This window comes from Bubalus kerabau, chromosome 21 (genome assembly GCF_029407905.1).
Source record: "Bubalus kerabau isolate K-KA32 ecotype Philippines breed swamp buffalo chromosome 21, PCC_UOA_SB_1v2, whole genome shotgun sequence".
Classification (NCBI taxonomy): Eukaryota; Metazoa; Chordata; class Mammalia; order Artiodactyla; family Bovidae; genus Bubalus; species Bubalus kerabau.
In genome coordinates this window covers 56,714,651-56,741,663 of record NC_073644.1, presented here as the reverse complement: position 1 = coordinate 56,741,663, position 27,013 = coordinate 56,714,651, and the positions used below count along the sequence as shown (strand labels likewise).

At 41.3% G+C, this 27,013-nt stretch overlaps 1 protein-coding gene across 1 annotated transcript in view; it reads left to right on the top strand.

The window, feature by feature from the left end:
- MBD2 (methyl-CpG binding domain protein 2) overlaps positions 1-27,013 on the top strand; it is a 67,782-nt gene that overhangs the window by 36,402 nt on the left and 4,367 nt on the right. Inside the window, exons 4-5 of the mRNA XM_055559650.1 lie at positions 21,803-21,893; positions 23,189-23,366. Coding sequence (XP_055415625.1) covers positions 21,803-21,893; positions 23,189-23,366 — 269 coding nt within the window. The remainder of the gene's footprint in view (positions 1-21,802; positions 21,894-23,188; positions 23,367-27,013) is intronic.

Here is a 27,013-nt window from a genome sequence, read left to right as displayed (position 1 = left end):
CCTCTTGTCATTTGACAGTTTTTGCTGGATGTTTTTGATTATACTGAGACACTAGTTGTCTCTCCCCCTTCATCTTGAACATAAGAACTGAGGTCATATTTGACTGCTGTCCCCCTAGTAGGATTTCAAAATATCAGACTGTGCCTTGAGTAAAAGTAGGAAAATGGTAAAGAGGCAACTTTGGTGTTAATGTTTTCAAAATCATGATCTTGTCATCCTGACTGTTCCAGTTTAGATGTGGGTCTTTTGGTAAAGGAAGATGCTGATTTTAATTATATTTTGACATTAATATGGCAAATGACTGCTAATGAGCTATTATTGTTGAGGAGATAGGCAAAAAAATACATGGGCAAAAATTCTTCCAGTTTTTCCACCTTTTGCATAGCTTCATCGAACTAGATTAGTAATATGAATTGCCAGATATTTCATTTGGAGGAGTTATTCTGATCATAGAGTAAATAAATTAGCCAGTGAGGTGTCTGTTTTTTGAGGTTCCTGTAGATATAAGTGTTTTTTATCTTAGCTGTAAATATTTATTTGGCTGTGCCAGGTCTTAGCTGTGGCATGAGGGATGTGTTCCCTGATCAGGGATCACACCTGGGCCCGTTGCTTTGGGAGCACAGAGTTAGCCACTGGACCGCCTGGGGAGTCTCTACCTTAACTGTACCACATTCTTTTAGGATATTTAAGCTAGTGGTTTTGTAATTCCTTTTGGAGTCTTGAATTTTGAGACCTAGAATTAGGATTTGATTTTTGGATCTTTTACCTTGAATCAGTTTGAAATGTTTAGTCTACATGTGAAGTAATCATAGAAATTAATAATTCCTGTTTTTTATAACAAAACTCCTATGCCTGAGTCTATCTATATGGCAGTCTATTTTTAATTCTTTAAAATATGTGAATTATTAATTTCTAATATATTAACTCCTTGAAAATGCCATAATTTTAAAAGTGCAAATTAGGGTACAACAAAAGTGCATTAAACAGAACTCAGCAGTGATTTCTGCCTGTAATTAATTATAAAGTAAAAATAACTTTTGTAAAACCTGGTTATGATAGTGTAAGTAGCTAGCCAGTTTTATATACACTATAAACATATCTAGCACATGCTTGTCTTTTTATTAGATTAAAAAGAAATCTAGGGTGGGGATGGAGGGAACTCTACCAACTGTAAGACTGTTATTCCAAACAGTAAGATCGTTGAACTGTCCTTATCTGGCCAGATACGTAAATCTCATCCTAAATTCTTTTTAATCCAATTGAATTGTGATTTTGTTATTAAGGGTGTCTTTCCTAGCATCCTTCTTTCAGTATATGAAGATCTCATATGTCTGTTTCTTATTTCTTTAATGCTGTCATCTTTGACACTTTCTGGTCTCTTGCTTTTTCTCTTTTTTTAATTCACCAATCAAAGAAATTTCATCTTTGAGCTTCATCTTTTACTTCTTCCTTTTAATTAAACTTGCTGGGCTTTAGGTGTTTCTGATAGTCTTTGAATATAAATTACATTTCTTACAGAATATTAATTTTTTTTTACCCGAAAGTAAATATTTAAATCACCGAAGAAGTGGGCTTAAATCTCCCATCTGATCCTAGATTTTTTTCTGTTTATTTTGTTAACTAATTCTTTGTTCAACAGATATGAAACTTTCCTTTCCTCCCTTCCAGAAATGTCTTTTTTTTTTTTTTAATGTTTTTTTCCCCCAGCTTTATTGAGGTATAGTTGATATGTAACGTCCTGTAAGTTTAAGGTGTAATACGGAGAAGGCAGTGGCACCCCACTCCAGTATTCTTGCCTGGAAAATCCCATGGATGGAGAAGCCTGGTGGGCCGCAGTCCATGGGGTCGCTAAGAGTCGGACAAGACTCAGCGACTTCACTTTCACTTTGCACTTTCCTGCATTGGAGAAGGCAATGGCAACCCACTCCAGTGTTCTTGCCTGGAGAATCCCAGGGACGGGGGAGCCTGGTGGGCTGCCGTCTCTGGGGTCGCACAGAGTCAGACACGACTGAAGCGACTTAGCAGCAGCAGCAGCAGCATACTTTGCAAAGTGATAACCACAAAAAAAATTAGTTAATACATCTATTTCCTGTTATAATTACCATTTTTTTTTGTTGTGGTCGTGATAGTGAGAACATTTAAGATCTCTCTCAGCAACTTCCAGGTATAGAGTACAGTGTTGTTAGCTGTAGTCACCAGACTGTACTTTAGATCCCCCAGATTTATTCATCTTCTAACTGGAAGTTTGTATCCTCTGACCAGCATCTCGCCATTCGCTACCCTTCTTCAGCCCCTGGCAACCCACCATTCTGCTCTGTATTTCTATGAGTTTGAGTTTTTGAGATTCCACATATAAATGAGATTATGCAGTTTGTGCTTTCTCCTTTTGCCTTATTTCATTTAGCATTCGATCTCAAGGTTCGTCTACATTATCACAAATGGCAAGATTTCCTTCTTTTTATGGATGATAGTATTTCATTGTGTCTATATACACATCATTCATTTGTCCATTGATGGACATTTAGTTTGTTTCCATGTCTTGGTTACTGTGAATAAAGTTGCAGTGAATATGGGGGGTGCAGTAGGTCTCTGAGATACTGATTTCATTTCCTTTGGATACATACCTGGGGTGGGATTGCTGGATTGTAGGGTGGTTCAGTTTTTGATTTCTTGAGGAATCTTCATGATGTTTTCCATCATGGCTGCACCAGTTTACCTTCTCCCCAGCAGTGCCTGAGGGTTCCCTTTTCTCTTCATCCTTGTCAGCACTTAGAGCTCATCTTTCTGATAATAATCAAAAGGGACTGTTTTTAATTGTTAGAAGAAACTTTCTAGATGAAAGATAAATTTTAAAGCCATGCATTTTTAAAGACATTCTATGTGAAAATTCATAAGATACTTTAGTATTCATTTATTTTGACCCTGAGAATTTCTTCAGTCGTGCCAAAGAGAAGTTCAGTGCTCTGCAGAATGTCTGCTCCTCCTTCATGGTCTTTTTTTTCCCCCTCTGAAAATGTTTAGTATGTGTGTGAGATAAAAAAAATTCACTGACATGTGTTTGTAGGCCTTTTTTAATTCACTGAGCAGTTAGTAGGCGATAGAGGGAAATGTTTACCCTTTGCATAGAAAATGTTCTTGTCATTTTTTCCTCTCTTCTGCTGAATCCCTTATCTTTTCATTCTCTCTTTGTATAAGTTGTGTATTAGCCATCTTAGAATTTTCATACTTCTACTTTTGTATTTTTTCTCTTATTATGATTGTTGTTTTACTTTCCAGAATGTTTTCTTGATTTTAACTTTTTATCCTTTTTTTTTTATTTTGGTGATGTTATTTTTAATTTCCAGCAGCAGGTTTGTACATAAAGTTTTGCTATTCTTATTTTATAGCTACAACCTCTACTCTTACCTCTCTGAATCTATTAATTTTAAGGATATTTTTTGTTTGGTATTTGGTTTTTCTCTGTTCCCTGCATTGACTATTCTCTTATTGTTGTTAATTTCAGTTTCTGTCTTTCTTGTTGACTGTTATGGATGTTGCTTCAGTGAATATTCTAGTACGTGTTTTTGATTTGGGGTTTATACCAGAGTAGAGGTTTCGGGTCATAAGAGTATGCATACGTTCAGCTTTATTAAATGCTACCATCTAGTTTTCCAGACTGGTTATACAGAGTTACCACCCTTCTACCAGCAGTGTGCACTTGCTTCCAGTTCTTGTTAACACTTGATATGATCAGTCTTTAAATTTTGAACATTCTGGTATGTGTTTAGGGATACTTTCAGTTTTAACTTGCATTTCCTTGATATTTAATGATATTGTGCACTCTGTATGTCTGTTGGCTGTATAGATATCCTTTCTTTTGAAGCGTCTACTCAAGTCTTTCACACTTTGTTGTGTTAATGGTGTTTTTCTTTTCTTCATTGACTTGTGGGAGTTCTTTGCGTATTCTGCGTATCAGTACTTTGTCAGATCTGTCACACATATCTTCTTCCAGTTTTCGGCTTAACCTTTTCCACTTCCCTTATAGTGTTTTTTCAGTAAGTGTAAGTTCATGATTTTAAGAGACTTGGGAGGTGGGCTAGAGACTGGGTGAGTGTGGCAGTGGGGGCTTCTAAGTTGCTGGTGATATTGTTTCTTGATCTGTGTGGTCGTTACATGAGTGTGTTTACTTTGTGAAACTTCAGTGAACTGTAAACGTATTTTTTTTTTTTTTTTACATTTTTCTATATGTAATACTTCAAGTTATGAGAAGTAAAGAATATACTTCATCAGTCTCTTCCTTTTATTTCTGTGACATGTTTAAGAAATTTTTGCCTACTTAAGGTTATCAACATATCCCTCATACCATCTTCTGAAAGCTTTGTTTTACTTTTCCATTTGGGTCTTTAATCCATCTGGAATTGACTTTTGTATATATGCGAGGTGGACTGACTTTTCTCCTGAATGGATATCCAGTTGGCATTTACTGAAAGACCGTTCTTTTCCCACTGCGTTGTGTTGTCACCTCTGTGATACATGAAACGTGTAAGTGAAAGTCTTGTGAAAATCTGTTTGTGGTCCATGCTGTTCCTTTGGTCTGTTTGTACATGTGAATTTGTCTCTACACTCTGTTCTGTTTCATTAATCTGTTTGTTTTGTTGAACTTGATATCTAGTAGTGTAAGTTTTCTAGCTTTGTTATTCTTCATTTGAGATTATCTTGGTTAGTCTTGGCTATTGTCATTTCCACGTACATTTTAGACTCAGCTCATCTGCTGCTGCTCCTAAGTCACTTCAGTAGTGGCCGACTCTGTGCGGCCCCATAGATGGCAGCCCACCAGGCTCCCCCATCCCTGGGATTCTCCAGGCAAGAACACTGGAATGGGTTGCCATTTCCTTCTCCAGTGCATGAAAGTGAAAAGTGAAAGTGAAGCCGCTCAGTCGTGTCCAACTCTTTGCGACCCCATAGATGGCAGCCCACGGGATTTCCCAAGCAAGAGTACTGGCATGGGTTGCCAATGCCTTCTCCGTCAGCTTGTCTAGTCTTCTTTAAAACCTGCCAGGATTTAAATCTATAGACCAATTTGGGGGCGAATTAGCATTTTTGCAGTATTAAGTCTTATAATTAACTAACCTCATATGGATTAACATTTTATAGTTTTCAGTCTAGAGATCTGTTACATCTTTTATTTGTTGATATTTGTTGTTTTTTGATGCTATTCTGATTACATTAAAATTTTTTCTAGTTGTCTGTTGTTAATACGTGAAAATAAGCTAAATTTTATATACTATGTGTTCAGTTATCTTCCTAAATTAACTTATTAAATAATCAGTGAGTCTCTCCAGCCTTATTCATGAACAAGCAAACATATCATCTACACACAAGAGTTTTATTTCTTCCTTGCCAGTCCTTAAACATTTGATTTTTTTTTCCTTGTCTCTTTTCACTGGCTTGAAATGGCAGTATAATCTTGAATAAAAGTGATAGCAGATATCTTCATTGGTTATTGTAATATCAGGGAATATTTTGAGTGATTCTCCATTAAATATGCTTGTTATAGGTTTTTTGTTTTTTGTTTTTTTTTTGGTAAATATCCTCAAATTAAGCAAATTCACTTTAGTTTACTAAGAATATTTTTCATGAATGTATATTGAATTTTATCAAATTATTTTCTCTACCTAGCTAAATGATAAAATGTCCTTTATTCTGTTAACATAGTGAATTACAGTGATTGGTTGATGTGAGAAATTGCAGTGCTTGATTTTTTGATTGGAGAACATACCTTGAATTCCTGGATTAATAAGCTCAGTGTAGTCATGATGTGTTATCACTGTTTAGATTTACTGTTATTTTGTTTAGGATTTTTTGCAGTCACAAAGATTATAGTCACAAGAAAGATTGACTTGCATTTTTCCTTTCTCACAATTTTCTTCTCAAGCTTTAGTATCAAGGTTTTATTGGCCTTGTAGAATAAGCTGGGAGGTGACCTCTCTCAGTATTCTCTGGAAGAGTTTGTGTAAGGTTGCTACTTTTCTTTAAATGTTTGGAAGACTTAATTGTGAAGTCATCTCGGCCTAATTTCTTGTTGTTTTTAAATGGGGAGGCTTGAAATTGCAGATTCAATATATTTAATCAGTACATGGATGAATAGTCATTGTTTCTATTTCTTATAACAATTTTGAGAATGTGTTTTTCTAGGAACTTATGCATTCCATAATTTTCAAATTAATGGTATACGTTGTTCACCATTATTCAAAGTATTCAAATGGTGTTATATTTTCTAGTAATGTTTTTCAGTTTTGTAGTATGTGTTGTATCATCTTTTCTCTGATGCTGGTAGTATCTAGATGAAAGGTGGAATGAAGTTTTGGGGGGAGCTTTCTTAGCAAGTTTTGAACTCAGTCTATACATGCCTATTTCCCCATGGAAAGCCAAATTAACTTATTAAGATGCTATTTATTTTATAGAAGCTAGTTACACAATAGGTTAAGCTTTGTCTTATTTCCCACTTATTGCCTTAAAGTAATTTTCTGGTAATATTGAGACTTCTGTTTTCTCATTCTATATTTGCTTGCTATTTCTTCATTCTTCATTGTCATTGTCAGGTTTTTGAGTCCCTTTATCTTTAGAGATTTTTTTTTTTTTTGCATAAAACATGCAGTTGATTTTTTTTCTATCTGATCTGATGGTTTTTTATAGCTGAGTTGATCATTACATTTATTTATTTTATAGATATGTTTGGTCTTGATTCTATTGTTCTATTTATATACTGTTTTTTGTATTTTATTGTCATTTTCTGGTATCAATATTTTTGTTTTCAGGTCTGAGCTTTCCATTTAAATTCTTCTGATAATTTTGAGGATTGGTAACCTGATTTTAGTTCTAGTGGTTGTTCAATGTCATGCTTTAAATAATATGTATATACTTTTATTTCTTGATTTATTGATATTCAAAAGGAAATAGAATCTATTAATGCCCCACTATAAAATGAGGAATTAATTTGTACTATTGAAATTAGTTTCAGGAAAGCTCTTCTGAAGGGCATCTTTTCCGATAAACAGCTAATGATAGCTTCTTATCTATCAGGGACCAAAGTTCTTGTTGTTGAATGGGGTTTTGAAATCATTAATTCATTTATTCAACAGCATACACTGTTGCTTCTCTTACGATGCTGTGTGTGTGAGTGCTCAGTCGTGCAGTTGTGTCCGACTCTTTGCAGCCCCATGGACTGTAGCCCACCAGACTCCTCTGTCCATAGACTTTTCCAGGCAAGAATACTGGAGCAGATTACTGTTTCCTCCTCCAGGGGATAGGGATCAAACCTGTGTCTCTTGCATCTCCAGCACTGGCAGGCAGATACAAACATACAATTCAGTCATGGATCCTATCCTTATAAAACTTCTAATCTAAGAAGGAAGACAAACACTGAACAGATAGTCTTAGCTGTGTGGAAATGTGACACAGAAGAAATAAAGGAGCATACCTGTGTCCTCATACGAACTCTTATGTATTAATAAGATTATTGTTACGACTTTTCCTGCAGGAGTGGCACATGAAAAGCTTAGGGGCCTTATGAACGAGTGTTGTGATTCCATGGTCATCTTAGCACAGTAGTCCCTTTTCAGGTATATTACCTGCCCACTTTGTGTAAGTTGTGCTCATGACAAAGTTGAGATGAGCAGCTGCAGCAGACAGCTACTGCACCTCCATCCTCTTCAGCTCGTTTTTGCCTTTTGCTTCCTCCTTCCATCTTCTCTTAGCCCAAATTGTTATCATTTGCCTTAGCAAGAGATCTCACTATAGTTTGTACAGCCACATGAATCAAGCTTTTCCTTGATTTACATAATAATTTTCTTGTCATTATCTGGCCTTTTCTTCCTAGGTTACTCCCCCAAAATAAGAGGGTAGCTCATGTTTGCCTTTTGATGTTTGCAAGCCATGGTATTTAAGTTAAGCTGTTTTTGCTGACCCAAACTAGATGACTTGGATATCATACAGGGTTGGTTTGAAATACAGCGGTTTATAAACTGGACAGCAAATTCCTTCTGGGCAGGAAGCATCATTCTTCTGTGCAGCTCTAACCCCGTGTCTTGCATTTTTAGCTTCTCATGAGTCACTGAATATAAAGTGAACATTTTTGGGGTTTTGCTTTAGTCCGCAAATACATGACAAGATCCTTTGTTCTTTGATCAGATTTAGCAAGAGCCTTAGAAAAGTGAATAAGATATTCATTGAAATTATGAAATCCTAACATGAGAAAATACTCTGGGCAATTCAATAAAATGCATATGTTTTCAAAGAACTTCCTCACTTTTTATCAGTGTTTATCTTCTGAGGTATCAGTCCAGTTCAGTCGCTCAGTTGTGTCCGACTCTGTGACCCAATGAATCGCAGCACACCAGGCCTCCCTGTCCATCACCAACTTCTGGAGTTCACTCAGACTCAGTCCATCAAGTCAGTGATGCCATCCAGCCATCTCATCCTCTGTCATCCCCTTCTCCTCCTGCCCCCAATCCCTCCCAGCATCAGAGTCTGTTCCAATGAGTTGATTCTTCACATCAGGTGGCCAAAGTACTGGAGTTTCAGCTTCAGCATCAGTCCTTCCAAAGAACACCCAGGACTGGTCTCCTTTAGAATGGACTGGTTGGGTCTCCTTGCAGTCCAACGGACTCTCAAGAGTCTTCTCCAACACCACATTTCAAAAGCATCAATTCTTCGGCACTCAGCTTTCTTCACAGTCCAATTCTCACATCCATACATGACCACTGGAAAAACCATAGCCTTGACTAGACAGACCTTTGTTGGCAAAATAATGTCTCTGCTTTTGAATATGCTATCTGGGTTGGTCATAACTTTTCCTTCCAAGGAGTAAGCATCTTTTAATTTCATGGCCGCAGTCACCATCTGCAGTGATTTTGGAGCCACCAAAAATAGTCTGACACTGTTTCCACTGTTTCCCCATCTATTTCCCATGAAATGATGGGACCAGATGCCATGATCTTCGTTTTCTGAATGTTGAGCTTTAAGCCAACTTTTTCACTCTCCTCTTTCACCTTCACCAAGAGGCTTTTTAGTTCCTCTTCACTTTCTACCATAAGGGTGGTGTCATCTGCATATCTGAGGTTATTGATATTTCTCCCGGATCTTGATTCCAGCTTGTGCTTCTTCCAGCCCAGTGTTTCTCATGATGTACTCTGCATAGAAGTTAAATAAGCAGGTTGATAATATATAGCCTGGACATACTCCTTTTCCTATTTGGAACCAGTCTGTTGTTCCATGTCCAGTTCTAACTATTGCTTCCTGACCTGCATATAGGTTTCTCAAGAGGCAGGTCAGGTGGTCTGGTATTCCCATCTATTTCAGAATTTTCCACAGTTTATTGTGATCCACACAGTCAAAGGCTTTGGCATAGTCAATAAAGCAGAAGTAGATGTTTTTCTGAAACTCTCTTGCTTTTTCCATGATCCAGCAGATGTTGGCAATTTGATCTCTGGTTCCTCTGCCTTTTCTAAAACCAGCTTGAACATCTGGAAGTTCACGGTTCACGTATTGCTAAAGCCTGGCTTGGAGAATTTTGAGCATTATTTTACTAGTGTGTGAGATGAGTGTAATTGTGCGGTAGTTTGAGCATTCTTTGGCATTGCCTTTCTTTGGGATTGGAATGAAAACTGACCTTGTCCAGTCCTGTGGCCACTGCTGAGTTTTCCAAATTTGCTGGCATATTGAGTGCAGCACTTTCACAGCATCATCTTTTAGGATTTGAAATAGCTCAACTGGAATTCCATCACCTCCACTAGCTTTGTTCGTAGTGATGCTTTCTAAGGCCCACTTGACTTCACATTCCAGGATGTCTGGCTCTAGGTGAGTGATCACACCATCATGATTATCTTGGTCGTGAAGATCTTTTTTGTACAGTTCTTCTGTGTATTCTTGCCACCTCTTCTTAATATCTTCTGCTTCTGTGAGGTTCATACCATTTCTGTCCTTTATCGAGCACATCTTTGCATGAAATGTTCCCTTGGTATCTCTGATTTTCTTGAAGAGATCCCTAGTCTTTCCCATTCTGTTGTTTTCCTCTATTTCTTTGCACTGATTGCTGAGGAAGGCTTTCTTATCTCTCCTTGCAATTCTTTGGAACTCTGCATTCAGATGCTTCTATCTTTCCTTTTCTCCTTTGCTTTTCACTTCTCTTCTTTTCACAGCTATTTGTAAGTGCTTCGCAGACAGCCATTTTGCTTTTTTGCATTTCTTTTCCATGGAGATGGTCTTGATCCCTGTCTCCTGTACAATGTCACGAACCTCCATCCATAGTTCAACAGGCACTCTGTCTATCAGATCTAGGCCCTTAAATCTATTTCTCACTTCCACTGTATAATCATAAGGGATTTGATTTAGGTCATACTGGAATAATCTAGTGGTTTTCCCCACTTTCTTCAATTTATGTCTCAATTTGACAATAAGGAGTTCATGATCTGAGCCACGGTCAGCTCCTGGTCTTGTTTTTGCTGACTGTATAGAGCTTCTCCATCTTTGGCTGCAAAGAATACAATCAATCTGATTTCAGTGTTGACCATCTGGTGATGTCCATGTGTAGAGTTTTCTCTTGTGTTGTTGGAAGAGGGTGTTTGCTATGACCAGTGCATTCTCTTGGCAAAACTCTATTAGCCTTTGCCCTGCTTCATTCTGTATTCCAAGGCCAAATTTGCCTGTTACTCCAGGTGTTTCTTGACTTCCTACTTTTGCATTCCAGTCCCCTATAATGAAAAGGACATCTTTTTTGGGTGTTAGTTCTAAAAGATCTTGTAGGTCTTCATAGAACCGTTCAACTTCAGCTTCTTCAGCATTACTGGTTGGGGCATAGACTTGGATTTCTGTGATATTGAATGGTTTGCCTTGGAAACGAACAGAGATCATTCTGTCGTTCTTGAGATTGCATCCAAGTACTGCATTTTGGACTCTTTTGTTGACCATGATGGCTACTCCATTTCTTCTAAGGGATTCCTGCCTACAGTAGTAGATATTAATGGTCATCTGAGTTAAATTCACCAATTCCAGTCCATTTTAGTTCGCTGATTCCTAGGATGTCGACATTCACTCTTGCCATCCCCTGTTTGACCACTTCCAATTTGCCTTGATTCATGGACCTAACATTCCAGGTTCCTATGCAATATTGCTCTTTACAGCATCGGACCTTGCTTCTATCACCAGTCACATCCACAGCTGGGTATTGTTTTTGCTATGGCTCCATCCCTTCATTCTTTCTGGAATTATTTCTCCACTGATCTCCAGTAGCATATTGGGCATCTACCGAGCTGGGGAGTTTCTCTTTCAGTATCCTATCATTTTGCCTTTTCATACCGTTCATGGGGTTCTCAAGGCAAGAATACTGAAGTGGTTTGCCATTCCCTTCTCCAGTGGACCACATTTTGTCAGACCTCTCCACCGTGACCCGCCCGTCTTGGGTGGCCCCACGGGCATGGCTTAGTTTCATTGAGTTAGACAAGGATGTGGTCCGTGTAATTAGATTGACTAGTTTTCTGTGAGTATGGTTTCAGTGTGTCTCCCATGGACGGAGGAGCCGGGTAGGCTGCAGTCCATGGGGTTGCTAGAGTCGGACACGACTGAGTGACTTCACTTTCACTTTTCACTTTCATGCATTGGAGAAGGAAATGGCAACCCACTCCAGTGTTCTTGCCTAGAGAATCCCAGGGATTGCGGGGAAGCCTGGTAGGCTGCTGTCGATGGGGTCGCACAGAGTCGGACACGACTGAAGCGACTTAGCAGCAGCAGCAGCCCTCTGATGCCCTCTCGCAACACCTACTGTCTTACTTGGGTTTCTCCAGCAAAGCGCAGCTGCTGCTCCTTACCTTGGACGAAGGGTATCTCCTCACCACTGCCCCTCCTGACCTTGATCATGGAGTAGCTCCTCTCAGCCCTCCTGTGCCCGCGCAGCCACCGCTCCTTGGACGTGGGGTTGTTCCTCTCAGCCGCCGCCCCTGACCTTGGGCGTGGGGTAGCTCCTCGCGGCTGCCGCCCTGGCCTCGGGGGTGGGGTGGCTCTTCCCAGGCCCATACTTAGCCATAAATTCATCCCCCAAAATTTGAGTGTCTGGCATCATGCTCTTGACAGAGATGAAGACTGTGCAAGTTAAAATTCATGTAATGAATAGATTCTAAAGGTAACTTTTGTTTCCTCTTCTTTACAAAGTATTAACACTTCTGTCTTCAAGTACTTTAAAAGGTATATTACATCTTACACATTTTAAGTATCTTCTTTCAGTAGAAGAAAATGCCTGTAGTCCCATTTCTTTGACAATTACTATCAGGGGTATTAATTTGTTGCTTAACAGTGATAGAAAATACAGAAACATACAGAAAACCATCATAAAAGGCAAACTTACATAAGTTTTCGGACAGCAGGCAATGGCAGCAGGGAAGTAAGGCAGAAGAGGGTTGAATCAGGAATTGGATTTGTTAATTAGAAGGTTACTGTGACCTTGGGCAGGTCAGTTAACATAATATTAGGAGTAGAATCCAGGTTAGAAGGAAGGAATGGAAGATGAGGAAATAAAGTTTCTCCCTTAGTAGAAGGAAGAAGACAGGTGGTTTGAAGGAGATGTAATAAAATAAGGGCTTCCCAGGTGACTCCATGGTAAAGAATCCACCTACCAATGTAAGAGACATGGGTTCTATCCCTGGGTCAGGAAGATCCCCTGGAGAAGGACATGGCAACCCACTCCAGTATTCTTGCCTGGAGAATCCCTTGGGGAGAGAAGCCTGGCGGGCTGCAGTCCATGGGGTCTCAAAAAGAGTTGAACATGACTTAGTGACCAAGCAACAACAATAAGTTAAATAAGGACACTTTCTCTGTTAGCCGTGTTCCAGTGTATCTGCCCCATCAGGGGAAGAAGCCCGAGGAGAGGAAGGAGTAAACTGGGACGTGTGAGAGAAGGATTTGGGCGTATCTATGGGCAGGATCAGAAGGAGGCATCAGGTGTAGAGAAGCCCTTAGAAGGAGCAGGATCCAGGAGACAGGAGGGAAGTGACGGAAGGGTGAGGTGGTCCAGGGGTGATCTCCAGGGCAGAGCGGTTTGACTCATTAGCAATTTTAGATGAATTTAGTTTCATTATTGAAATCTCTGTGTGTTTCTTTAAAAAAGTAACAGTCATATTTTAAGACAAGATATGAAACGTATATGAAGATCTGAGTTTTAAGTTTTCATCTGCCTCAGTTTGGCAAGATGCTGTTTCCCTGGACTTTTAATTTGGAATTGTCCGGGCCCTATGGATAGCTACATACTAAGAATTTACGGATGTTAAAATGGTAAAAATCAGCTCATGGTTCTGTTCTGTTGTTGTACCTATACTTGAGCATCTGAAGTCATTCCGAATGGAGCTATGTTGTTCTTAGTCATCAGTGATGTCTTTGCACACACGTGTGTTCTCCGATCCTGTGGTTATAACAGGGAACTGCCTCTAAAATCTGTACACACAGATGCTTTTCAGCTTGCAGGTTGAGATATAAAATGTCATGTTTCGGTCGTTTGGAACTCCACATCTTCCAGTAGAAATGATCATTATAAATGGTTCTAGGGTCCCAGACCAGCCCATAAAAGACCATTAAGTCTAAAGTGAAAGTGAAAGTGTTAGTCTCTCAGCCAGGTCCGACTCTTTGCGACCCCAGGCTCCTCTGCCCATGGGATTTTCCATGCAGGAATAGTGGAGTGGATAGCCATTCCCCTCTCCAGGGGATCATCCCGATCCAGGGATCGAACCTGCATTTCCTGAGTGTGTCTGAATTATTAAAAAAAATAACTACTGCTTATAGCCATCTTTTTATCAGGAAGCGTGTTCAATTTCAGCTCTTTCGGTAAGAAGTGTTTCTCCCACTTCTGCTTTATCTTGCTTACCCCCTGGCTGTCTGGCAGTGACAGAAGGGGCTCTCAGCCCCAGGCCACTTAGTTCGGTTGTGATAAGGCCCAGGAGTCAAGAGCTGGGGCAGAGACTCCGGAAGTGGAGGCAGGAGCTGGCGGGGGCGATTTGTGTGCCAAGGGCGGGGTCTCCTTTCTGTTTGAGCTGCGAGATCTGGGCCCCTGCCGCTGCAGACCTTCTGTTCTCCCGTTCCCTATCTCTTTCTCTGGACCCCTGGTTCTCAGCCAAACCTGATTTTATCCTCCCTGTCCCAGCCACAAATACCCCGGGGAAATTTGGCAACATCCAGAGACACTTTTTGTTGTCACAACTGGGGCAGTGCTACTGGTATCTGGTGGGCGTAGACCCCAGATGTCGCTAAACATCGAGAACCCAGAATTATCCAACCCTAATGTCAGTAATGCCAAGATTGAGAAACTCCACTCTAGGCCACTGCTGCTGGCTTGAGGTTTTGTTTTCCCCCTTTTTGCTTCACTGCAGAACAGAAATGTAGTTTGTTTCCAGGTTTTCTCTGACCTTCTGTTCTTGAAACAAGCTCAGAGCCCTTTTGAAGTTTTTCTGTTTTTCTAAGGGCTCTGCTCTCATCACAACATGGAAGTAGATGGGGTAAAAATAACAAGGAAGTTACAGTTTCAGGAAAAGCTTCCATGTTATCCACTGGCCTTTAAATAGAACAAACTTCCCATCCATCTTTAGATTCCGTCCTTCCCCATTGTGGTCTCGTCATTCGCCGGGTTTCCCCTCTTCCTGCCGTACAGCTGAACTGCTGAGTCACTGGCAGGCGGCCTCTCCGCTGTCCAGATGAGGAGCCACAGTGGGGAGGAGAAATCCTTGGGCTGCTTTGACGAGAAGGGAGGGAAAGGTTCCTTTGTTATTGCGTAGATCTGGCCAGAGCGACTTTCTGTTGTCTTGCTTCTTATAAGGAAGTCACAGAATGAGATTACACCCCTAGGTACCCTCCACAGCACAGGGGTCTCCAGTCTCCGCTGGTCTTGCCTCCTTCCCAGCCTGCTTAGTACTTGCCACCTCGTCTGGCTTCACGGACTCGTGGCCCGGGCGCTCACTTCCTAGGGCTCCATGCCTGCTCAGGGCTCTGCTGTCATCCTGAAACGATCATCAGGGTTTCTGGACAAGAACCTTCCGATTCCATTTTGTACAGAGCCCTGCAACCTGTGTAGCTGCTCCTACTTACTAGAGTTCTCCCAGCTAGCCTTAGACCGAGAGGGAGGCAGAGGGGCTTGCATGAGAAAAGGAAAGGGAAGGGTTTTAAGATACTTAGAGGATCAAGAAAGCACCCCCACTGAAATTCGGGGCCGGATGGAACAAAGGCCATGCCTCAGTCTTCATTTGTGGATATGTGCCTTTCAGAGCCGACTCTCTTTGCTCTGTTTATATGTATTAATTTTAATGCATAGTAGGTGCTATGATGTGATCAGCAGTGTACTAGACGCCATGGGCAAACGCTAAGTAGTAAACTGCTGTTTGCTGTCTAATGGTTATCTTCAAGTATTGATGAAACCTCCTCCTGTCCATAACCATTGAGATTGCTTTTATCATCCCATTCTCTAGGGCAGGAAGCCAGAACATATTGTGATAGTTGTCTGAGTTTATAAAGCTAGTGAGTGACATAGCATGGATTTGAATCAGGGTCAGTCTGACTCTGAAGGCCAATCCCAGTTCACTCAGCTTCTCAGAAGTTCAGTCTTCTGCCCTCCAGGCTGGCTCTGAACTTGAGGTCGTGAGCATACATGGCAAGTCAGTTTCTTTTCATTGGTGATTTTTTTTTAAAAAACACTACACAGTACTTTTCAAATGAAATCTAATGGTGGATGAAAATGTATGTTTGATCTAGATGCTTTTCCATGTGTTTATGAGAAATCAATATTAGCATAAGAATAACCTTATACAGTATTATAGAAAAAACTCAAGCCTTCCATTCTATATGCTTCATAAAGCACTCCATCTCTCCTGTTTCATGAAACGTCTGCTGACACTCCATTGTTAGTGTGACTTCTCAGAAAGTGCTTTCTTGGAGTAGAAATCTCGCTCTTTAATTTCTATCCACCAAATAAACAAAACGGGGTGTTCAAATGTCATTGATATTCGCAATTAATTCCGAGAAAGCTAATTTGTAGAGGATGTGTTTTATACCAGTTCTTCAGTTTTCATCATGTGAGCTTCTCCCACGTCTCTTTTGAGATTGTTGTAAAAGTCTATGCCAGCTTTAGCCTAAATAACATCACACAGATGGGCTTCTTAATTCTGCTTGAGGAAGAGCGTGGCCTCGGCACGGATCGCCTACAGTGCACAGTTAACACAGCATCACTTCGTAGGTAAATGGATTAAAAGCAGCCTGGTAATTTTCTCAGCAATTACTGGTCTTTCGTCTGCCTTTGATTTCATGACTAGAAGGGTCTCGGGCTTGTTAAACACAGAGCCATGCATGTAAATACTCTTCTAGAGCTTTCATTTATTAAGACTGTCTAATCACTGACCTGGGTTTTAATTCCAGCTGCACCGCTGACTAGTCGTGCACCTTTGATGAGTTACTCCGAGGCGGTGCTGATAATGTCGTCTTCAAAACACTTTAGCAAAGATTAACCGAATTCTGTATGTGAAGCCCTGAGCACAGTGCCAGGCTGGAGGGAAGGGCTCGATGGGTAAGCGGGAGTCGTCCTCCTCCTCTTATTCTGCTAGGAGAATGCGCCTGGGCACAAACAGATCTTTGGGCGAGCCCTTTCTCTGCTTACCCCTAAACAGTTTGGTATACTCTTAAATATGCTTTGACATATCCTCCTGCAATGAAAAACAGAAAAGCAAGTATCTTCCTCTGCTAGAAGAGGATAGTGTGATACGTTTTTTAATCGTCTAGCATGCTGCATGTGGAGTCGCTTCAGTCATGTCCGACTCTGTGAGACCCCATGGACAGCAGCCCACCAGAATCTCCTCTGTCCAAGGGGTTCTCTAGGCAAGAATACTGGAGTGGGTTGCTATTGCCTTCTCCATCTAGCAGAATCGGGAATAACTCGGAGATCTCGGTGATTGGGGTACACAGCCTCGTGTGTGCACTGCCGTGCTCTTAGCACAGACCAGACCAGTCTTTCTCAGACCGAGATCCCCCGCATCCCTCAGAGTTACCTAAGACACTTGTAGAATATCATAAAACCAGCTCTCTAACCCAAGACCTACTGAACAGAATCTTTAGGGCTGAGGTCTCAGAATATGCCTGTACAATAAGCCACCCTGGTTATTCTTATGTGTAAAAATCATCTAGAAAGACTGACCCACACTCTCTGTCTCACCTCCTTGCCTTTGCTTAAGCTGTTTCCTTGGCTTGGAGAAGTCTTTCCTCTTCTACAGAATTCTTAACACATTTTTTCAGAGTTGCCTCTTCCTAAAAGCCTTTCCAGATTCTCCCAAATTGAAGTTAATATTGTATCTTCATTATTGCGGTTAACACGTCTCCCTTCTAGAGTTTTACTAGAAAACAGTTTCATGAAACAGTAAGCAGCTAGTGGGCAGTGATTGCCGGCTATCCTAATAACCATCCCCAGCAAAATGCTTTGTGTCTAATGGGCACTAAAAGAGCATCTGCTGAATTTGGATCGATTCTCTACTTACTTTTTCCCGGTAAACCATTCTGTTCTGACATCCTCCCAAGAGCACAGGCTCCTTCAGAGTATGTATTATTAAGCTCAGGGTGGTGGAGGATGGTCTGAATAAACACGATCAGCCTTAATTCCCAGCCCATCAGAACAGGGGCGTGTGTGTGTGTGTATGTTGTGATGAGTTGTTTGAGATCCCGGTGTCCTCATTTTCATCTTGGATATCACTTGTAAGGTATTTGTCCAACATGCAGCTGTTAAGAAAAGAAAATGGTGTAGTTGTATTCTGGGTTGGTTGTCTTTTCAGGAAGCAGATTTGATCATTCACCAAAGCAGCATCCACCGTCACGCTTGTCTTCTGGGGCCCTTAGATAAAGTACGTAGAGCAGTTGTTTCCAGCGATGTCATAGAGGTACTTCCTACAGTCATATGAGGAGCAAAGGTGTGGAGATGAGCTCCACTTTCTATTAAGATGGTTTCCTCAGAGCTGCACTGTCCCTGTCAGTGACATTTTAGATACTTTTTTGGTTTTGTGTGATTGTTAATCCTATCCTATGCTTCTCCATCAGCTGGTTGGCTGGATAGGGTGTTGCCCAGACCATTGGCCCTAGAAAGTACATGTGGGAGCTCTCCAGTTCTCTTCTCTACTGCAGGGTGATATCAGAGGAGGGCCTGATCAGTGGGGCTTAGGGAGGAATGTACTCACTTAGAGTGAGAGCACATTAAAGAGTTTCTCCAAATATTAGATCACTGGTCCCTAAATTACGTTGATTATTTGACCTCACGCCAGGCAGCAAAGTGAAGCTGAGAAAATCATGGGATGTGGCCGGTGAAATCAGATTTTCATCGGCTCAGTTAGGATTTATGAAAGTATGGTGGACAAGACAACTGTCCTGCACAGAGGACTCCTTTCAAATGTAGGGAGCCTCGTCTTTTCCATATTTCTGTCTCAATTTCTAATGTTAATGCAATAGGAAGAACTTCAGATGACCACAGTCAGTCACCTAGTAATCCCACAGAATACATAAACGAGATCTGAGACCCTAATGTCAGGCAGAGGAAAACTCCTCTCTTTCCCTGAACCCCTCAGTACATTCAGGGCTCTAAAGTGACCAGAGACAATCAGGAAAGGTCACTGCATTTGGTGAGAGGAGCTGACTAACCTTTAGAGTAAATGTAGTGGAAATTCATGGAATGGGGGGTAGGATAATAAAGTTGAACTGGGCCTGGGAGAAAGGAGATAGTGCAAATTGATCGTTCTTTGAGCAGTTTGCTTGGAAAAACAAAAAAAGAAAATGGTAATTATATCAGCTGGATAAAGTTTGTATTTATGGAAAAAAAAACAAAGTACAGTTCCAGCACCCCCAAGGAATCCCCTTGTGCTGACCCCTTGCAGTGGGATCTTCCCTCCACCCCTGACTCCTGGCAACCACCCTTATAGTTTTCTTCTTTTTCATACACATTCGTTCATACAGTATGTAAAAGACTGGCTTCCTTCCCTTGGCCTAATGCCTGCTTGATACAAGCTTTACACATATTTTAAAGTGCGAAGAACCCCTTCTTTCCAGAACAGAGCAAATAGGCACCTGAGAAGATGGATGTGAGAAGGTGGATTAGAGACACACTGAAACGTGAATAGACGTGCAGCTCCCCTGGCTGAGCGCGTTAGGGCTGAATGCCAGGCGGGGAGGATGGGGGGAGGGCAGTGGCGACCTCGGCCAGTTAAATGTCTTCTTTTCTCAAACCAGCCTCGATTCCTGCTCTGACCTTTCCCACTTCCCAGGGAGTAGGGGGTGGAAGAAAGACACACACACATATACACACTTACACATTCAGAAATACGTGTGCCTCCGTTTTCATGGCATAAGCGCTTCATTTACAGAGAGGTCATCAACCTGTCAGGCTCAACTTCAGACTTTGTTGAGGGCTGTCTGATGATGTGTGATGATACCAGGACTTGCAATCTAGAGCTGTATACTTGTTTCTCAAGCCAAGATTTATTTTGCAAAATATTTCATTCCAAATTTGTGTTTTCCTTCAAAATAATGGAAATTTAAACATTAAAAATTATAGAAGGTAAAAAATTTAACTTTTGATACCTAGAATTGGGATTTTTAGATGTAATTTATTAGTAATCATCTCTGTATGTAGTTTTCATAATGTTTTTGATAGTGTTGATTTATTTTACAAACTAAGTTCTATATATAATTTAAAAATTATAATTTATATAATTATAAAATTATGTAATATAAAACACTTACTAATCTCATATTCACTGACTCTTCTCTTCACTTTTTCATTAGGAATTAACTGCATTTTAATTTTTGTTGGTTTTTCTTCCCTATAGTTGTGATATTCAAAGCGTAGACGATTGTGATTTCCCCAGAAGAGCAGGCAGATTTTCTCAGGACATTTATCCCATCCATTAACTATTACTTAGAAGAACTAACTACTTCTCCCTCATGATGTTTAATGGTTAATGTATTCATGTCCTTATACGTGTTGACCACATATTCTGCTGCTGATAGAATTTATATGGAGGTATATGGAGATGTTAGCATATACTAAAGGTCTTAAAAGGACAGTAAAGAAGTTACTCTTGGTGCTAGCACTGTGGTTATTATATAATCTAAGCTATTACTGTTCTGCCATAAATAGAATTATTTTACTGTATCTTCTCATTTGTCTGGAAAGATGCTGTTTGACGCTTTTCATGTATCCAGAAGTTAGAACATAAGCTTGGAAGTCCTCAGAGTGCTCAAAAATCTGTTAAAAGTAAACCTAATAAACCTTATGCCTACTGTGTGATAGGTGTTTGTATATATTGCTTTATTTAACCTCCACAATCATTGTATGTAATAGTCATTCTTGCCACTTCCACAGAGGACATTGAACATCTGAGGTTATAGAACTGCTCCAAGGTCATATGTCTATAGCTGGGGTTTCAACTTGGGTGCATGTGTCCCTCAGGATCCTGATTCTGAGCCCGTTTATTCCCACATCAGTCATTCACACAAATATTTTTTCAATATTTACTATATGACAGGCCCCTGGGTATCCAGGATTAAAGACAGATTTATCAAATTTCTAAGGAATTCCTTCATCTGTTTTTTGGACTGCAGTAAATATGAAACAGAGTAGAAAAGAGATGAGGCTTGAGGACAAAGACACTCTATCTTATCCACTGTTGCATTCACAGGCCAAGCAGAGCACGTAGTAGGAGCTCAGTAAATACATTCATATGGATGAATGACATTAATGACGAGTAATACCCAACTGGGTTTCCCCAGTAAAGAGTTCTGCCAATTCAGGAGACATAAAAGACACAAGTTCTATCCCTGGGTTGGGAAGATTCCCTGGAGAAGGGCATGGCAACCATCTCCAGTATTCTTGCCTAGAGAGAACCATGGACAGAGGAGCCTGGCAGGCTACAGTCCATAGGGTTGCAAAGCGAAGGACACAACTGAAGCGATATAGCAAGCATGTGCACAGTAGCCGACTAGGAGAGAGAATTAAGTGTAGAAAGGATTTAAAATCAAGCAGCAGAACTGTCCTGGCCTGCTCAGTGTATGAACAAGCAGTTGCATATCTCGCTAGACCCATAGGGTAGGAAGAGTCTTCAGCGTGCTCACTGATGCCAGAATGATGCCCTGGGGCCACCTAGTGACTGAGGAGACCCAGGCTCTGTACCATGGAAGGAGAGGCACTCATGAATGTGGCATCCTGTTTAAAAAGCAGGGAAGTATGCAAAACATTTTAGAAAAGTTTCCATAAAAAATGGCGTTTGTTCCCCTTAAAGTAGGCCAAAGGGCTAAACTTCTGTGTCTTAGAAAAATCACATAGGTGGAGAAATTCTTTCCCTAACGCTGTTGGATAAAGAGGTATTACATAATACAGTATTTCCTTTTCCATATGAATTGTAACATTAAATTTTCATGCCAAATGAAACTTTGAAGAACTCAAGTTAATACTCTTTGGAAGATACCTTATGTCTTCCAAAGGACTGTTATCTATTTAGGACTGTATCTCGCGCATAGCACATAACTATCAGATGTAACAAGTGAATAGGCTGCCTAGAATGACAAAGCAAAGTTTTTTGAGTCATATAACTTGAAAGAATTATGATGCGTTGAAGTCATGTTTGAAGTATCATTTAGCTCTTTGTAAGGAAAAAAAATGGGGACATTGGGGAACTACTGATGTGATTTCAATTTCATCATTCAGCAGCATCGATGCGCTACTTTCTTGAACCGAGAATGTATCTATTAACAGTGATGTTTTGCCTTACAGCTTTTCTGGGAGAAGAGGCTACAAGGACTTAGTGCATCAGATGTAACAGAACAAATTATAAAAACCATGGAACTCCCTAAAGGTCTTCAAGGTATTCTCCGAGTTCAGTTGAGCAGTCCCTGCCGCGTGCCAGGCTCTGTGTCGGAGGCAGTGGAGGCAGACGTGACGAGGGTGACAGGTCTTTGCTGTGGGGACTGTCTGCCTCCTGGGGGATGCTCCCCTTGGGTTTCAGTAAACCCAGAGGCAGTGTGCCTGAAACACTTTGTAGGTTGCAGAACGCTTCCGGGCGGTGTCTTACCTAAGTGTTTTTTTCTGCGTGTACCTTTTGGCTTAAGGTTAATTAGGCTCATCATGTAAATTAATCCATGTTACGTGTTTAGACCCAAATGCAGCCTAAGTGGCAGACCATCCCCAGCTTCCTGCTCGAAGCCACATCAGGCCCCAGCACTTGCTTTTTTCTCCCTTCCTCTTATCAAAAGAACAGCCAACATCTCTAATCCTGTCTCTCCCTCTGGGACCTGCTGCTGCAAGCCTCAGATGCCCATGGGTCCAGTAACAGGAGCGAGCGGGGTCCAGGGTGGAGAACTCAGCTGCTGGCGTGCCTCGTGGTGTCACACGTTCACTCCAAGTTCTAGAGAAGTTCTAGAGAAGCATTAGTTTTTGAGTGTTACAACTTTGGCTTCCAAATCTTGATACGTTGCGGGTTGCTCAAAAATCCTCATAATTCATGGTTAGAGTAGTGTCTCATCCCTCTGTGCTTTTGGAAATTATTGCTTTAACTGGTCTAACCAGTTTCGGACTAGAAGCAATGCACTTCCATGTAGCTGTGGTTCCAGTCTCCTAACGTGCAGTCAAGGTGTACAGGTATTAATCCTATTCATGTGGATGTTTTGTTAGTTGAAAAAGCTGTTAAAGGTGTAGGTACAGCCTACTTGCATTGGCTTTTCCTTTGAAATCCCTGCACAAGAAAGAAATGTTGAGACATGGCAAGCTACAGGGGAAACGATTCCAGGACCCTAGGGACACATTAATAGGGATATTTGAATGTAAGATGACTTTAGAAGGGACTTAGATCATTAAGAATAATTGACCTTGCCTGAGGAAATGTAGCCAACTTTTTAAGACGTTTAATACCCTGGAAATGTATTTTTAAATTCTGTTTAAGTTTTATTAAAATACTCAAGTATTTGGTTACTGTTTCCTTAATGTTAATTCTTTGTTGTTGATAACTAAGTAAATGTGCTGTTATCTTTTGCTGCTTTGGCTTGTCAGTTTTAAATAGCTGATCTCAGATTAATATAAAGATAATCAGTTGTTTTAGGCTCCACAAGGTTTGCTCAGCACAGCTAGAAACGTCCTGGAACTGACGCATGTTTCTAATTGCAGGAGTTGGTCCGGGTAGTAACGATGAGACCCTTTTATCTGCTGTCGCCAGTGCTTTGCACACAAGCTCTGCACCCATCACAGGGCAAGTCTCTGCTGCTGTGGAAAAGAACCCCGCTGTCTGGCTGAACACATCTCAACCCCTCTGCAAGGCTTTCATTGTCACAGATGAAGACATTAGGTGAGAGCAGAACATGACTTCAAAAAACTTGTCTTCTACACTTGATGCGTTTTTTATTGCTTGTTAGGTTCAGTGACAGTCCTAGTAAGTGATGACCCTTCTTTGCAAAGCTGGCATAAAACAGATGATACAGGATGTTTAAAACAAATGCATGCTGGAAAAGGTAGCATTGTATAAGGTGTATCATCCTGATTATCCCCGAAAGACAGAGCAGTCGTACTCTCTCCACATGATTTTTGCGGTATCTTATGCAATCTGGGGTTCTGCCTTTCTGCTCTGAAGAGTCCGTGCATTCATTTATGCCTGTTCTGATTGCTGTCTGCAGTAGATCATTGCTGTGCTGCTTTGAGTTCACTTGTGTTTTCAAAATTCAGTTTACTTATCTTGATTTTATTGATCTCACATAAACTCAATTTAGATATTTATTTATCTCTACTTCACTTTGTTTCAAGTAAAGGTTTAAGTGGCTCTGAAGAGACACACACACACACACACACACACACACAGTGAGACACATATGTACATACATCAAGCGAAGCCAGATGAGAAGCAAATGAGAAGAAAGACAAAGCAAAAGGTAAAGCTATTATGTAAAACAGAGCCGAGAATGAGAAGCAGACACAAGCTGCATCCATTAACATCTTTTACTCTTTTTACGGCCGGGCCACGAATTAGGTTTATAGCAGCAGATTATGAAGGGAAACCGTATCTCTCAGATAGATAATGCTCAAGGAGTATAAGCAAGCCATTGCTCAGGAGAAACAAAACTATTCCAGATACTAAAACCACAAAGAAATTCTTACATGGGATTTATGGATTTCAGTATTATTCTTTAGAATGATTGTGTTTTGGTAGTGGTTTAGTTGCTAAGTCGTGTCCAACTCTTGTGACCCCATGGACTGTAGCTGGCCAGGCTCCTCTTTCCATGGGATTCTCCAGGCAAGAACACTGGAGTGGGTTACCATGCCCTCCTCCAGGGGATCATCCCAACCCCGGGATCAAACCCGTGTCCCCTACATTGCAGGCTGTCTCCTGCACTGCAAGTGGATCTTTACCACGGAGCCACCAGGGAAGCCCAGAATGATTGTGTACTATACTGTATTTCCTTTAAGAATAGGACAGGATGTATACTTCATTATTTCTGTCCTCTGAATGTAAACCCGAAAGCTGTACTATTCCTAGACCGAGCCAGCAGATGACACTTCTGAATTTTAAAAAATATGTATTACATTTGTTTTTTTGTTTTTTTTTCCTAATTCCGTGAAAGTTGGTATGAGACTGTTGTTAAATGCCTGCGTCTAGCCAGGTTTATAATTGGAAGGCCTTTCCTGGATTTTAAAGTAGTTCTTTTTGCAAAGATGTAGAGCGGTTCACAGTTGGATTCGGATGCCTTGATAATGTAGAATTTATGATCAGTGTTATTCTTCTTTTTTTTTAAAAAAGTGTGAAATCAAGGAAAGGAATCAGCTTGCTCTTTGGACTGTTCCTACCCTTGAGGAAGGAAATTACTCAGGAGGCTAGCTCCCCTCTGTCCTGGAATGAGTACCCAGTTCATCAGCCCGGGTCCTGCTAGGTCCCTGAGGGTGTTAACTGAGGTCTTCTGATGACAGGGGCCCATGGGGACATCTTGGGGTTGTGTTAGAATCCTGCTTAATACATCTGGTAGAGGCTTTACTCGGTTTTCATAAATGTGGGAAGCCTCACTCAAGACAGAAGAGACGCGGTGGCCAGTGTCAGATTTTCAGGCATACTTTCCAGCCAAGCCGGATCTGGATGCTTTTCTTTTAGGGTAAACTCATCTGACAGATTGTCCATTTGATTGCATTGTCATAACAAATCATCAAGCCAAACATTTCTTCTCCAATTAGTACATATTCAAAATAAACGACTGCAAGTGGAATTACCACCTTTTCTCCAGTTGTGTCACCAATAATGTGTTTGTGTTAAACCTTCAACTAAGGATCTCAACATTGAGCACATGTTTTTTTTCAGCCAGCTTGATAACTATTTTCATTCACAGGCGTATTTGTTTTCTGATGCCCAGTGATAAGTTCTCACAAACCTCTCTGTTTAAAGCAATAGCTGTTCATAGCTCTCAGTTCTATAGGTCGGAAGTCCGGGTGGGCACGACTGGACTCCCTGCCCCGGGTCTTACACAGTTGAAATCTGAGTGTCTGTAGAACTGCGTGGCCTTCTGGAGCCTGGGCTCCTCCTAAGCTTGTTGCAGAGTTCGTGTCTTTCTAGCGGGGATGAAGCCCCTCTTCCCTTGTTGGCTGTTCTCAGTGGCAGTTTGAAGCTGCCAGCGGCTCCTTGCCCCGTGGCTCCCTTCACATTCCCTCTCCTGCTGCTTTCTAGAAGGGCCCAGCCCCTTTTAAAGCCCCTTCTTTCTTACTAGGTCAGGCCCTCTACGATAATCTCTTTCGATTAACTCAGGGTCAGCTATTAGTAACCTGATCATAGAATGACATCCCATCACGTGTTCCTAAGTCCTTTCTGCCCTTAAGGGGAGAGAATTCTGCCTGGGATGTGACCAGGGACCCGTGGGGACATCCTGGGGCTGTGTTAGAGTCCTGCTCGCCACATCCAGCAGAGGCTTTACTTTCAGTTTTCATAAATGGGGGAAGCAGCGCTCAAGACCGCAGAGGAGCGGTGGCCAGGGTCAGATTTTCAGATGCACTTCTCCAGCCAAAAGCGCTCTTCCCATTTCCTTCATCTTCCTGATGGGGTGATGCTAGGGGAGCTGTGCAGACACTCCGTTATGAGGCATGAGAGATTGCCCATGACCGATAACGCCATTTATCATAAGCCTGGAGTTACTGAGCCAGACGTTAAGACTGACTGTAAGAAATAAACATCCTGTTTTTCATGACTCTGCTCCACTGTGTGAAAATCTGTTGAACTCCAGGGACTTCCCTGGCGGTGCAGTGGTTATGTCTTCACCTTCCAGCGCAAGGAGTGTGGGTTTGATCCCTAGTCCAAGCGCTAAGATCCCACATGCCTCACGGCCAAAACATAAGACAGAAACAGCATTGTAACACTTGCAGTAAAGACTGTAAAAACGAAAGTGGTAGATGCTCAATTGTGTCCAACTCTTTGCGACCCCGTGGACTGTAGCCGGTCAGGCTCCTCTGTCCATGTAATTTTCCAGGTAAGAATCCCGGAGTGGGTACCTATTCTCTTCTCCAGGGCATCTTCCCAACCCAGGGATCGAATGTGAGTCTCTTGCATTGCAGGCAGATTCTTTACCATCTGAGCTACCAGGGATCAAAACATCTCTTAAAAAAAATCTCTTCAACTCTAGTTTCTGTGAATATGATCGAGGCTACAGAGCTTGACTCAGTGGTTGCTTCCCTCTTTTCAAAAATTCATTTAAAAGGTGGAAGTCTAAACCTTTTATCTCTTAGTGCTGTTTTTAGAGTTTGGTAAAGATGATATCTAAAGTTTTTGTGGTTACACAACATGTTAATTTTGCTTACCTTGGACATAGACTACTGAGATAAAGAGACGTGGGGAAGAGACTGTAGCAAACGTGACTTCACAGCTGGTTGAGGACCCAAGGGGCAAATGCGCAGGGCCTCTTAGTGGAGTCTTCTGGAACATCACCCCTCTACCCTTCTGCTTGCCCCGGTGTGGGGCAGTGCCGTGAT